The sequence below is a fragment of the Sapajus apella genome, unplaced genomic scaffold, assembly GCF_009761245.1.
Source record: "Sapajus apella isolate SASKATOON/1434 unplaced genomic scaffold, GSC_monkey_1.0 scaffold148, whole genome shotgun sequence".
Taxonomy (NCBI): domain Eukaryota; kingdom Metazoa; phylum Chordata; class Mammalia; order Primates; family Cebidae; genus Sapajus; species Sapajus apella.
Genome location: NW_022437088.1, coordinates 2,127,526 through 2,139,344, shown reverse-complemented (window position 1 = coordinate 2,139,344; position 11,819 = coordinate 2,127,526). Strand labels below are relative to the sequence as shown.

At 51.7% G+C, this 11,819-nt stretch overlaps 1 protein-coding gene across 2 annotated transcripts; it reads right to left on the bottom strand.

The window, feature by feature from the left end:
* Nucleotides 1-9,339: 9,339 nt before the first annotated feature.
* Nucleotides 9,340-10,991, bottom strand: S100A6 (S100 calcium binding protein A6). 2 transcript variants are annotated; one of them, XM_032265119.1, is made up of 3 exons: nucleotides 10,691-10,991; nucleotides 9,955-10,113; nucleotides 9,340-9,571 (listed from the first exon to the last, which is right to left on the bottom strand). In XM_032265119.1, the coding sequence occupies exons 2-3, from the start codon at nucleotides 10,090-10,092 to the stop codon at nucleotides 9,437-9,439; spliced, it is 273 nt and encodes a 90-aa protein (XP_032121010.1). In that variant the 5' UTR covers nucleotides 10,093-10,113; nucleotides 10,691-10,991; the 3' UTR covers nucleotides 9,340-9,436. The 2 variants fall into 2 exon arrangements, with proteins under 2 accessions (XP_032121010.1, XP_032121011.1); XM_032265120.1 differs by having other exon boundaries at nucleotides 9,955-10,128; nucleotides 10,691-10,956.
* Between the last annotated feature and the right edge of the window lie 828 nt (nucleotides 10,992-11,819).

The following is an 11,819-nucleotide window of genomic DNA, read 5'->3' as shown; positions in this document are numbered from 1 at the left end:
AACACAATGTAATTAAAAATCAATAACAAAAGGGTAACTAGAAAAAAAGATAAATGTGTGAAAGGTTAAAGATATTCCTCCAGGAAATACTTAGGGGAAGATAGGGAATCCTAATGAAAATTTGAAAACACATACTTTCTTTTTTTTTTTTTTTTTTTTTGAGACGGAGTTTCGCTCTTGTTACCCAGGCTGGAGTGCAATGGCGCGATCTCGGCTCACCGCAACCTCCGCCTCCTGGGTTCAGGCAATTCTCCTGCCTCAGCCTCCTGAGTCTCTGGGATTACAGGCACACACCACCATGCCCAGCTAATTTTTTGTATTTTTAGTAGAGACGGGGTTTCACCATGTTGACCAGCATGGTCTCGATCTCTTGACCTCGTGATCCACCCGCCTCGGCCTCCCAAAGTGCTGGGATTACAGGCTTGAGCCACCGTGCCCGGCCAACATATACTTTCATCTATCAATAAAGATAAGAAGAGGAAACCTAAAAAATGTGGAAAAATTGACCAGGCACAGTGGCTCACGTCTGTAATCCCAGCACTTTGGGAGGCCAAGGCAGGTGGATCACCTGAAGTCAGGAGCTCGAACCAGCCTGACCAACATGATGAAAGCCCACCTCTACCAAAAATACAAAAATTAGCAGGGTGTGGTGGCACATGCCTGTAATCACAGCTACCCAAGAGGCTGAGGCAGGAGAATCACTTGAACCCGGGAGGCGGAGGTTTCAGCAAGCCAAGATCATGCCATTGCACTCCAGCCTGGGCAACAGAGCAAGACCCTGTCTCAAAAAAAAAAAAAAAAAAAAAAAAAGTGGAAAAATCAAAAACACAAAATAGATGGTAGGAATAAGAACAAACAAATATATCAGTAACCTCAATACATATGAATGAATTAATTGTTCCAGTTAGAGAAATCATCTGGTCAGATTTTTCAAATCTGTATGTGCTTTTTACATAAAAACAAATCTAAAGCAAAAGAATACAAGAGACTGACAGGAGAATAAATAAAATATGTATCATGTAAATATAACCAAACAAAAGCTGGTTAGTATAAGATGTGTAGAACTAACCAATTATATATTGTTTAGGCTGGGTGTGGTGGCTCACCCCTGTAATCCTAGCACTTTGGGAGGCTGAGGAGGGAGGATCACTTGAGGTCAGGAGTTTGAGACCAGCCTGACCAACATGGCAAAACCCGATCTCTACTAAAAATACAAAAATTAGCTGGGTGTGGTGGCACATGCCTGTAATCCCAGCTACTCAGGAGGCTGAGGCAGGAGAATTGCTTGAACCCAGGAGGCGGAGGTTGCAGTGAGCCGAGGTTATGCCACTGCACTCCAGCCTGAGGACAGAGTGAGATTCTGTCTCAAACAAAATTTTAAAAAATTAAAATAAAAAAACAAGAAAGAGAGAGATCTATCAGCCTAGCCTAAGCAATATGGCAAAACCATCTCTATTTAAAGACAGAAGAAAAGGAAGGAAGGGAGGGATGGAGGGAAAAAGAGAGAAAGAAAGAAGAAACAAAGAAAGACAGAAAGACGGACGGACGGACGGACAGACGGAAGGAAGGAAGATAGTTTTCTTCATTCTTAGTTTTCTGAGCCCCCACCCCAGCACAGCACAGCAGCTCTGCAGAGATGCGATCAGACTGCTTATTCATATGGATCTCCAGTCATCCCCACAGTGTTTTCTGGCCAACAGAGGTTTCAAACTTCCCTGGATGGAGCTCGCAGAGGAAGGGATCAGCCACCATCTATGCTGTTTGGCTGCAAAGGCCGCTCTTGCCTTTGGGCTCTGGGGAGTCTGAAGCAACTGAGGGCTGGAGCGGACCCCTGGCATACCACAGCTGCTCTACAAAAACGTAGTCAGACTGCTCTTTTAAGCAGGTCCCTGATCCTATTCCTCCTGGCCGGGCAGGACCTCCCATCCAGGGTCTGCATCTACCCCTGCCATTGTTTCCTAGCAGGCAGTAGTTCCAAACCTCCTTCCACCTACCCAGGTCATGGTGCACCAGGGGTCGAAGGATGGAGCTGTCAGAGGTGTGGAGTCCTAAATGGGGACCAGGGGAAAGCAAAAAGAGAAAACAGATAAGCTATAAGTCTGCTTTTCTTCATGACCCAGGACTCATAACCCTCCTGCACAAATAACTCGCAATCTTCCTGTGCCCAACTGATGCAGGATTTTGCTCCTTAGTTCAGCTAAATCCAAGTTCTTTTGTCACAACCAGGAAACATTAGGCACGTGGACACATTGAAGGGTGAGGAGGGTGAAATTTATTGAGCAAAAGGAAAGCTCTCAGCAAAGAGAGGGCTCCTGCAAACAGGCTTCCACCTCACAACTGAATACCAGGGCTCCCACGCACTGGTGTGGGCCAGGCTCCTCCTTGCATAAGGTGTGAATTCCTGGGGGCTCCACCCCAGCTTTCCGTGTCCCTCGATTTATTTCCCTTCCTGTTCAAGTGTTAAGGGAGGGAATTTTTCACTGTGCACATGCTTAGGCAAGCCCCCCTGTACACAATGACCTGGGCGGGTTGGAAGTTCTCCAAAGACGCTTTCCTATCTGCCCAGGCATTGGGCTGTCTCCTGCGTCTATCCCAACACTCATCAGATCCTCAGCTGATAGGAAATTGGAAGTGAGCTCACTGCCACCTTGGCACTCTCGGTACTGCACAAAGCCCTTTCCCGTACACAGCAAAGAACCATCCTGTAAAATCCCCAGCATGTCCTTGTTTCCTTGCAGTCAGCGCCTCTCTTGCTGACTCTGCCCCTTGCTGTTTTGCAACATATTCATACTTTCGCTAACAAAGCTGCCTTTCTTTACCTACAACCCTCTTGGTAAATTATTTCACCGTCTACACAATACCAACCCCAGCGAGTTGCTGCTCACCTGTGATATTTTAGTGGCCCATAGGGGGCACTCTCTCCTTCTATCTCCCTCTCTCTCCCAGCCCGGTTCCCTGGGAGGACAGCATCTAAGCATGAAAACAACTGCAGGTCTCTGGCTGGAGCTACACTCCGGTGGGACTAAACAGCGTCCACGTGGAAGCGTCTTATGGCCACCACCCATTTGGGTGGGGGCCTAAGTTTATGTTATCTTTTCATAAGTCCCCCAGCAGCCCGCTTCTAGTATCCCTCTGGCAATTGATGGTAACTAGCTGGGGCCACTCTCCAGAAATGTCTGAAGGCCAGAGGGTGAACGGGGCTGGCCACCTTGCCCATGAGGGAAGAAGGGTCTCTCCTGTGTTTTCCGGCTGGAAGTCCCTAATCCCTATGCGTGATGCAACTGGCCGTGGAAGCTCGTTCACAGCAAATTCACACAGGTTTTGGGTGACTCAGACCCTCTCTTTCTCACTCTCAATTCTCCTGTGGAGTCGGCCCGGCATCCTGTCCCAATGTTGCTAAATCGGGTGATCTCAGACAGCCTCGGAACAATGGGTCTCCCCTCCCCCCACCTACACCTGTTTTCCTTGTACCTGGAGCGGCCTGATGCTGGATGGCCAGTGCAGGTACAAGGAAGCAGCCAAGTGGCCTTTTCTAATAGGTGGGACACCCCTTTAGAAAGTGCACCCCCATTCCCTTGGCAGACACAGTGGAACCCTTTTTCCTCTTGGCAGGACACCCAAGAGAAAGTGTGGTTCATGCCCCCAAAGGGTGCCCCCCCAAGCGGCGTGTTCCCCAGGCCCACCATGGGACAAACCCCGTCTATTCCTCCAGACTCACCTCTAGGCTGCATCCTAAGGTGCTGGGGCAAATTCAACCCCCGAACTCTCAGAAAATAAACATCTGGGTTTTCTGGTGTAATACAGCATGGCCACTGTGCAGGAAACCCTCAAATTAGCCTCAGTCTTTTATAATTGAGAGCAGAATAAGGATAACATGGCTAAAAACAAAGAAAATGCAGAGACAAGAGGCAGACTCCACTGCTGGCTGCTTCACAAGCCCCCAGCCCCCTCGAGGTTTCCCTAAAAGCACTCGTCCAAGGAACTGCCATCAGTGCAGAAGGCCAGGCCGGTAAAAGACAAAGTGCCCCAATAAAATACATGGGAGAAAGTCCTGTATGGCTTGGCCCCTCTGCCAAGTGAAATCCTCTCACTTGCAGCACGATACAGAAACACAAAAATTAAATGTTCTCACTCATATATGGGAGCTACAAAAGTAAATCTCATAAAGGCAGAGAATAGGATGCTGATTACCACAGGCTGAGGAGGGTAGAGGAGAGGGGAGGATGAAGAGAAGTTGGTTCATGGGTACAAAAATACAGTTAAATAGAAGGAATAAATTCCAGCATTCCATAACACAGCAAGGCCACTTTAGTTAACAAGAACTTATAACATATTTCAAAACAGCTAGAAAAGAAGATACGGCATGTTCCCGACACAAAGAAATGGTAAATGTTTGAGGCGATGGATACCCCACTGCCCTGATTTGATCATTACATATTGTATGCTGATATCAAAATATCACATGTACACCATAAATATGTACAGCTATTACACGTCAATAAAAAATCATGTTGCACACGAAAAAAATAGAAGAGATTAACAGAGAGTCTAGTGCCTTTTAAACATCTGAATAGGAAACCTTCACCATCCATTGCCTCTAAGGGTGGCCAGCCATGAGACTTCATCTACAGAATAAGAACCTTGGTCTCCACGATCCTTTATCTTAACCCAGACACTCCTTTCTATTGATTCCAGGTCTTCAGATATTAATGTAATTCCTTCAGTCAATTGCCAATCAGAAAATCTCTGAGTTTGCCTATGACCTGTAAGTCCTCACTTTGAGATGTCCTGTCTTTCCAGATCAAATCAATGTATACCTTAATGTGTTGATGTTTGTCTGTAACTTCCATCACCCTAAAATGTGTAAAATCAAGCTGTAACCCAACCACCTAGGTTGCATGGTCTCAGGATCTCCTGAGGCTGTGTCATGGGTCAAGGTCCTCACATGTGGCTCAGAATAAATCTCTTCAAATATTTTATAAGCCGGGCAATTGGGAGGCTGAGGTGGGAGGATGCCTTGAGCCCAGGAGTTCAAGACCAGCCTGGGCAACATAGTGAGACCTCATATCTTTTTAAAAATCATAATAATCTAAAATAAAATATAAAAAATATATGCATCTGTGTCACAGAGGATAGAGGTTGGCTTTTTTCATAAGAAAAAACATGGCATTTGCAACATGGTCAATAAATTGTACAATCAAGTACATATATGGTGAAAATGATAACATGTTATTCAAAGACATTTTAAAAATCCAGGTAGGGCAGGGTGGCTGGCAGCTGCAAGCCCAACACTCTGAGAGGTTGAGGTGGGAAGATCACTTGAGCCCAGGAGTTTGAGACCAGCCTGGGAAACACAGTGAGACCTCACCTTTACAAAAAAATCAAAAACATTAGGCAGGCATGGTGACACACACTTGTAGTCCCAGCAACTCAGGAGGCTGAGGCGGGAGGATTGCTTGACCCTGGGAGGTAGAGGTTGCAGTGAGCCAAGATTGCACCACTGCACTCCAGCCTGGGCAACAGACCTGGATATCTGCTTAACTTTCAATCCTTAAAGAGAGCGAAAAAACGGCCGGGCGCGGTGGCTCAAGCCTGTAATCCCAGCACTTTGGGAGGCCGAGGCGGGTGGATCACGAAGTCAAGAGATCGAGACCATCCTGGTCAACATGGTGAAACCCCGTCTCTACTAAAAATACAAAACATTAGCTGGGCATGGTGGCGCGTGCCTGTAATCCCAGCTACTCAGGAGGTTGAGGCAGGAGAAGTGCCTGAACCCGGGAGGTGGAGGTTGCGGTGAGCCGAGATCGCGCCATTGCACTCCAGCCTGGGTAATAAGAGCGAAACTTCGTCTCAAAAAAAAAAAAAAGAAAGAAAGAAAGGAAATGAACAAATACTGTTACCAGATAGTAGTTCCACAGAGAGGGAAGAATGGGATGGGGAAGGCAAGCCAGGGAACTAGAAGGTAACGGTAATGTTCACTTGTTAAAATGGGTGGGTTTTGTGTCATTGTTCTTGTATTTTAGACGTAGTCTGTAGACAGTTTTATATATTCCCAATATCTAATTAAATCATTTAAGAGAAAAAGGTGAGGAAGAAATGGTCAAAGAATGTCATGAGACAGGCACAAATGAGCTGGCCTGGAATCAGCAGACCTCAGCTCTGCTCACAGCTGTCTCTTAACTTACAGCCTGACCTGGGTAGAGGCGATGGCTTCCCTGCAGCCCACTCTTCTCACTTGTCTGGTGTGGTTAAGAATATATACAACCCAGGCTGAGCACAGTGGCTCACATGACTCACACCTTAATCCCAGAACTTTGGGAGGCCCAGTAGGGAGGATCATTTGAGGTCAGGAATTCAAGCCCAGCTTGAACAACACAGCAAGACCTCATCTCTACAAAAAATAGATTAGCCAGGCATGTCGGTGTGCACCTGTAGTCCTAACTACTCAGGAGGCTGAGGTGAGAGGATCACTTGAGCCCAGGAGTTGGAGGCCGTAGTGAGCTGTGACAGGATCACTGCACTCCATCCTGGGCAACAGAGCAAGACAGTCTCTAAAAAATATATAAAATAAAACGATACTACGCATAAATCTTCTGAAGACGACAAGAGACAATGGCTACGGTAGGTGCCTCGCAAAAACGAAATTGCTATACAAATGTGGTGCTGTACAAAGGTGGTGGCATTATTCTTGACAATTTCCTATCCGCTTGGCAAAGAACAGAAAGCCACTTCCTGTGACTCAGTCCTAACCCCCTTACCTGGGGCCTGCCCCAACTCACAGAGATGGTCTGTGGTGCTGCTGTTGCAGCTTCACAGGTGTTAAGGTGACAAGATTGAGGATTAATGTCAGCAATGGGAGGACCTCAGCTAAAGGAAGTGGGGAGATGGAGAGCCACTCCCACTGCTCAACCTTCAGAGAAGCAAAGTGTCCTCTGTGAAGCCCTCAGCTCACATCCGAGCTCTCCCTGTCCTGTAAGCTCACACCATACTCGACAGTGAGCTGAAAGGATTCAATTCCAACTTCAAATTGGTTGGAGCAATAAAATGTCCAGTCCGCACCTCTCCACACCCAGTTCCACAGTTTGACTGCTGCACCTGCCGTATTCCATTGTAAATGCTGCCTCCCTCCCCTCCCCTGCCAAATAAATAAATAAATAAAACCTTAAAAATTATTCCCCTAGGCCGGGCGCGGTGGCTCACTCCTGTAATCCCAGCACTTTGGGAGGCTGAGGCTGGAGGATCACGAGGTCAAGAGATCGAGACCATCCTGGCCAATGTGGTGAAACCCCGTCTCTACTAAAAATACAAAAACTAGCCAGTCATGGTGGCGCGCCTGCAGTCCCAGCTACTCCTGAGACTGAGACAAGAGAATCGCTTGAACCCGGGAGGCGGAGATTGCAGTGAGCTGAGACTGGCGCCACTGTACTCCAGCCTGGGCGACAGAGTGAGGTTCCGTCTCAAAGAAATAAATTAATTAATTAAAATAAAATAAAATTATATATATATATATATATCTCCCCCTAAAGATTTGGTGTTTATTTTGTTTTTTGTTTTATTCTTGAAGTCCATGTTCCCGTTCCCCTCCACCACTGTGGAGAAGCAAAAACGCAAAGCACACGCCTGTTTACTCAGCAGGTGGACCGTGCACCTGTGCTGATTCTCCTGCACCCGCGGCCTGCCCACCCGCCCGTGTCCCCCAGGAGCACCTGGCGGGCGGCCTTGCCTCCCCGCAGCAGCGGGCTTCCTGTCCCTGAAACTCCTCTTCCCTCTCCGCAGGCTGACTGATGAGTGCGGAGGTCTTCTAGCCCTGCAGGGAGGGGAGGGGAGGCGCAGAGTTCAGATTTCATTTGTCTTTGCAAAGGGACCGCCTTTCCCTCCTTGACTTGCTCATGGTGGGTGTGTCGATTGTGAAGCTGAGTTGCTTAATTCTGGGGCTGATCGCCGGGAGCCAAAGGACCCCCTACCCTGACATTCCCGGGGCGCCCAAGCCTGTCTTCTTCTTCCTGTGGACTCCCTGACTGCCAGGCCACAGCCCCGCCGCCAAACTCGGGAAAACCAACCCGAATGTCCCCGCGGCGCCCTGCTCTCTGCCCACCACACGAGGGCGCTCGCTCCGAGCCCCAAGTTGTCCGCGGCTGGAAGGCGGGCGGCGAGGGGCGGGGAGGAAAGGGGAGGACAGCGGCCCAGGGCGGGGACCTAGCGGGCGCCGGAGGAGTTGGGAAGCGCGTACTTTTCCAGAGGGAGCTGAATAGCGCCAAGGCTTGGGCACGCCTGTGCAGAGGGGGAGTTCGGACCCACCCTCCGCCCGCCGTCTCCCGCAGCCAACAGCGCGACTTCTCCCAGCAGGGCAGGGGGGGCAGTAGGGAAGGCGCGGCTCCCAGTTGTTTACCAATCCCCACCCAGTGGAGACAGAAGACAACTTAATTCCACAAAGCTGGGTCCCCAAGGAAAACGGGGAGGTGAGAGGGAAAGAAGGATGTGGTCTCCATCTGAAGTCAAGATCTCTTCCCCAGGAGCTAGAGGAGAACTTGCCCCCGCTCAGACTAGGTCTAGAGAGGATGAATGACGTGGCGTCACCCTGAAACAGAGTTTACCCCCCTTATCCCCTTCCCTCCTGCCTGAAACACTAATGCAGACGATGAACAATAATTCAATTTAGTCATCTTCTCTGATGGGGGCTGAGGTCCAGGCAACGCTCCCGTGGAACCTCCGGGTGAGTCATTATCTTGAGGCTGCAGGGACACCCCACCCCATTACTGAGCTGCCCGTGGCTCACGTGCTGGTGCAGCTGCCAGCTCCTCAGACCCCCATCCCAACAAAAAGTCCCCATCCCTGAACGCAGGGACACACCTAGAGCATGCCTCCCAACTCCACCTGGGACCTGGGCAGCCGCAGTAGACTCAGTCACACAGCATCCTCACTGGTCTGGAAAACTCCCTGAGGCAAACCTCAGGCATTTCAGATGTGTCCTCTCTGCCCACTGCACCGTGGTGAGAAAGGGAACTTGCCCCACCCCAGGGCCTCTCTTGCCACACCCAGCACAAAACACGTCTGGGAGCCTCTGGGACTATCTCTGCCCCCAGACCCATCACAGCCCAGCCCAGGAACCATTTCCATCATCCCAGGACCCTCTCCAAACCAAGAGGGGCATCTCTCCTCATTCACATAAAGGCACCTTATGTGCTAGCAGTGGCATTGTCAGGGTGGGTCCCCTGGCCTGGCAAGTCAGTGAGTCATTTTCAGAGGTTGACTGTGAGCAAATCTTCGGATGGCTGGTGCCCCGCTACACCAAGGAAGCCCAGGAGGAACAGAAATCACTGGGAAGCCAGGACGCAAGGAGAAATTTGACCCCCAAAAAATTTATTGTATAATTACCCACCACTGGATTTGACTCAGAGAGGACCCCCAGAGGTGTCTTCACCTTCCCACTTTATTTTCAGCCCTTGAGGGCTTCATTGTAGATCAAAGCCAAGGCCCCCAGGAAGGTGACATACTCCTGGAAGTTCACCTCCTGGTCCTTGTTCCGGTCCAAGTCGTCCATCAGCCTTGCAATTTCAGCATCCTGCAGCTTCTAATGTGATAGAATGTGAAATCCAGACTCAGTGGTGATGACAACCCTGGATTCTTCTCCTTCCCCCTCCCAGGCCACCCTCTCTACAAGTGGCTCTGCACTCCCTCATCTCCAAGGACCTATGTCCACCTCCGGTTTCACTTTGGCATTATGTATCCTCAGCTACTCCTCAGCTGCTGGTCCTCACTTGGAGGGATGGACATCAGGCTGGGAGCATCCCCTACCCGCTGTGGGAGTGGTTCGACAGTTCAGTAAGACATATGGAGCAGGGCTTTGGAATGTGGGTAAATGTGAGTCAGATGCACCTGGCACCTCTCCCTCCCCTAATCCTGCTTCCAAAGAACAAGGGTGGGAAGAGGGGCCCTGGGGTGGAGGCCACTCACCGAGCCAATGGTAAGCTCCTTCTGGATCAGCTCCTTCAGCTCCTTCTTGCTCAGGGTGTGCTTGTCACCCTCCCTGCCAGAGTACTTGTGGAAGATGGCCACGAGGAGGCCGATGGCCTGATCCAGGGGGCATGCCATGGCTGAGGGCTGGGCTTGGAGCTGGCAGCAGAGGGCCTGGTCAGTGCCGTGGGAGCAAGGACTTCTCACCCACACACCCCAATAACGCTGTCGGCACTAGCCCCGGCCACTCAGTCTCAGACCACACACAATGGCATGAGGAGACAGCCCAGGGCTTGAAGGGGAAGGAGAGGGCAGACTAGGGCCAAGGCCGGAGAGGTGGCTTAAGGATTCTAAGAAGCATATAGGAACAGTAGCTTTGGACACCGCTGAGAACTGTCCTTTAGGGGATCCAGAAGTTATGGAGTATGGCTGGGCAGGGGAGGAGGATGGAGGCTGCACAGGCAGCCTTGAGCACAGCCTCATAGGGCCACACCTGGTGGCAGTGACACACCCAGGGCACTCCCTTCCGCACCCCAAAAGAGTACACCCCATTGGGATCCCTTAGCCCGGGGCCTGCCTGGCACAGCACTGCTGCTCCTGACTATCCCTCCAGCGGGGGAGGCCACAGACGGCCCCAGTCTGGATCCAGGGGCCGGGCTGGGCGGGGGGTGGCTGGACCCCCAGCGTGAGGGCAGCCGGCCCTGGAAAGCACCCAGGGCTCCTGGCGAGAACTCACCGGTAGCGAGGCGGCCAAGTGCGACGGGAGCGGTCGAGGGGATGGGCTGCGTCGCGATCCCGCCGGCCTTATAGCGGCCTGTGTCCGGGAGGCCGGCTCGGCCAAGCCCACCCCACCCGCGCAAGTCCCGCCCGCGCCCCACCCCGCGCCGTGGCTTACGCAACGCACACCCCGGTGTCCCCCCTCGACTTTCCACGCCTCCTGCCCGGGGCTGTTCTGGGTTAGGACGGGATAGGGGAGCCCAACAGAACCCACTGCACGCCCGGTGACGGGGAGTTTCCCTCAGCGGCGCAGCTCAATTTGCTCTTGGTGACACGTGACCCGGCGAGGAGAGCAGAGGGAGGACGGCGGCGGTCACCCCCACTTCCTCTGCCAGAGCGCGAATGTGACCGTCGAGTCTGCGCAGCCTCCATGTGGGCAGGGAGGGCGCCTCACAGGATGCCGATGTCCCGCAGAGGATACTCAGGGTCACCCCAGAGGAGAGAGGGGGAGTAGCCAGCGGTCTAACGACATCTGCGGCACCCATCCCCCACCAGCAACAAGTCCTACCTACCCCTCCAGCCTTCCCTCACTGCCCCAAATTCCATTCACTACAGCACCTTGCGTTAATGCGTGCAGGCGGCAGCTCAGCCCTGTAAGCGCCATTCGTAGTGAAAGCCTTTTCAGAGCCTCCCCTGAGAAAAGATTTTGGTAAGAGAGGCAGGGAGAGGAGAGGGTGTTGGTCCCCAGAGGTGATGAGCGGGGAGCTGCTGAAGGGGAAATGGAGGAGAGGGAGTGGCTGGAGTAGAGGCTGACTTGCCCTTCCCACAGGTGCTGCCAGGGCGGCCTCCGCTGAGCTCTGAAGTCAAGCCTGCCTGCCCCTCAGGGTCCTCAGGAGCCACTCCCAACCCCTCCCAGTGTCCTCCTCTCCAACCAACTTCCTCTGCGTCCTTGCAGAGTTCCTGCCTGGTCTGACGTCCCCACTTTCCAGGAGGGCAAAACTAAACCAGGACAAGACCAATGACGTCCACACCGAAGGAAAAGAATGGAGTGGGGGCCCAGGACCCTGACCCCCAGAGACAGAGGCTATCTCAACCCACTGAAGGAGAGACCCCCCTGTGCTCCCCTCTCCCCAGGCCAAGGTAGACAA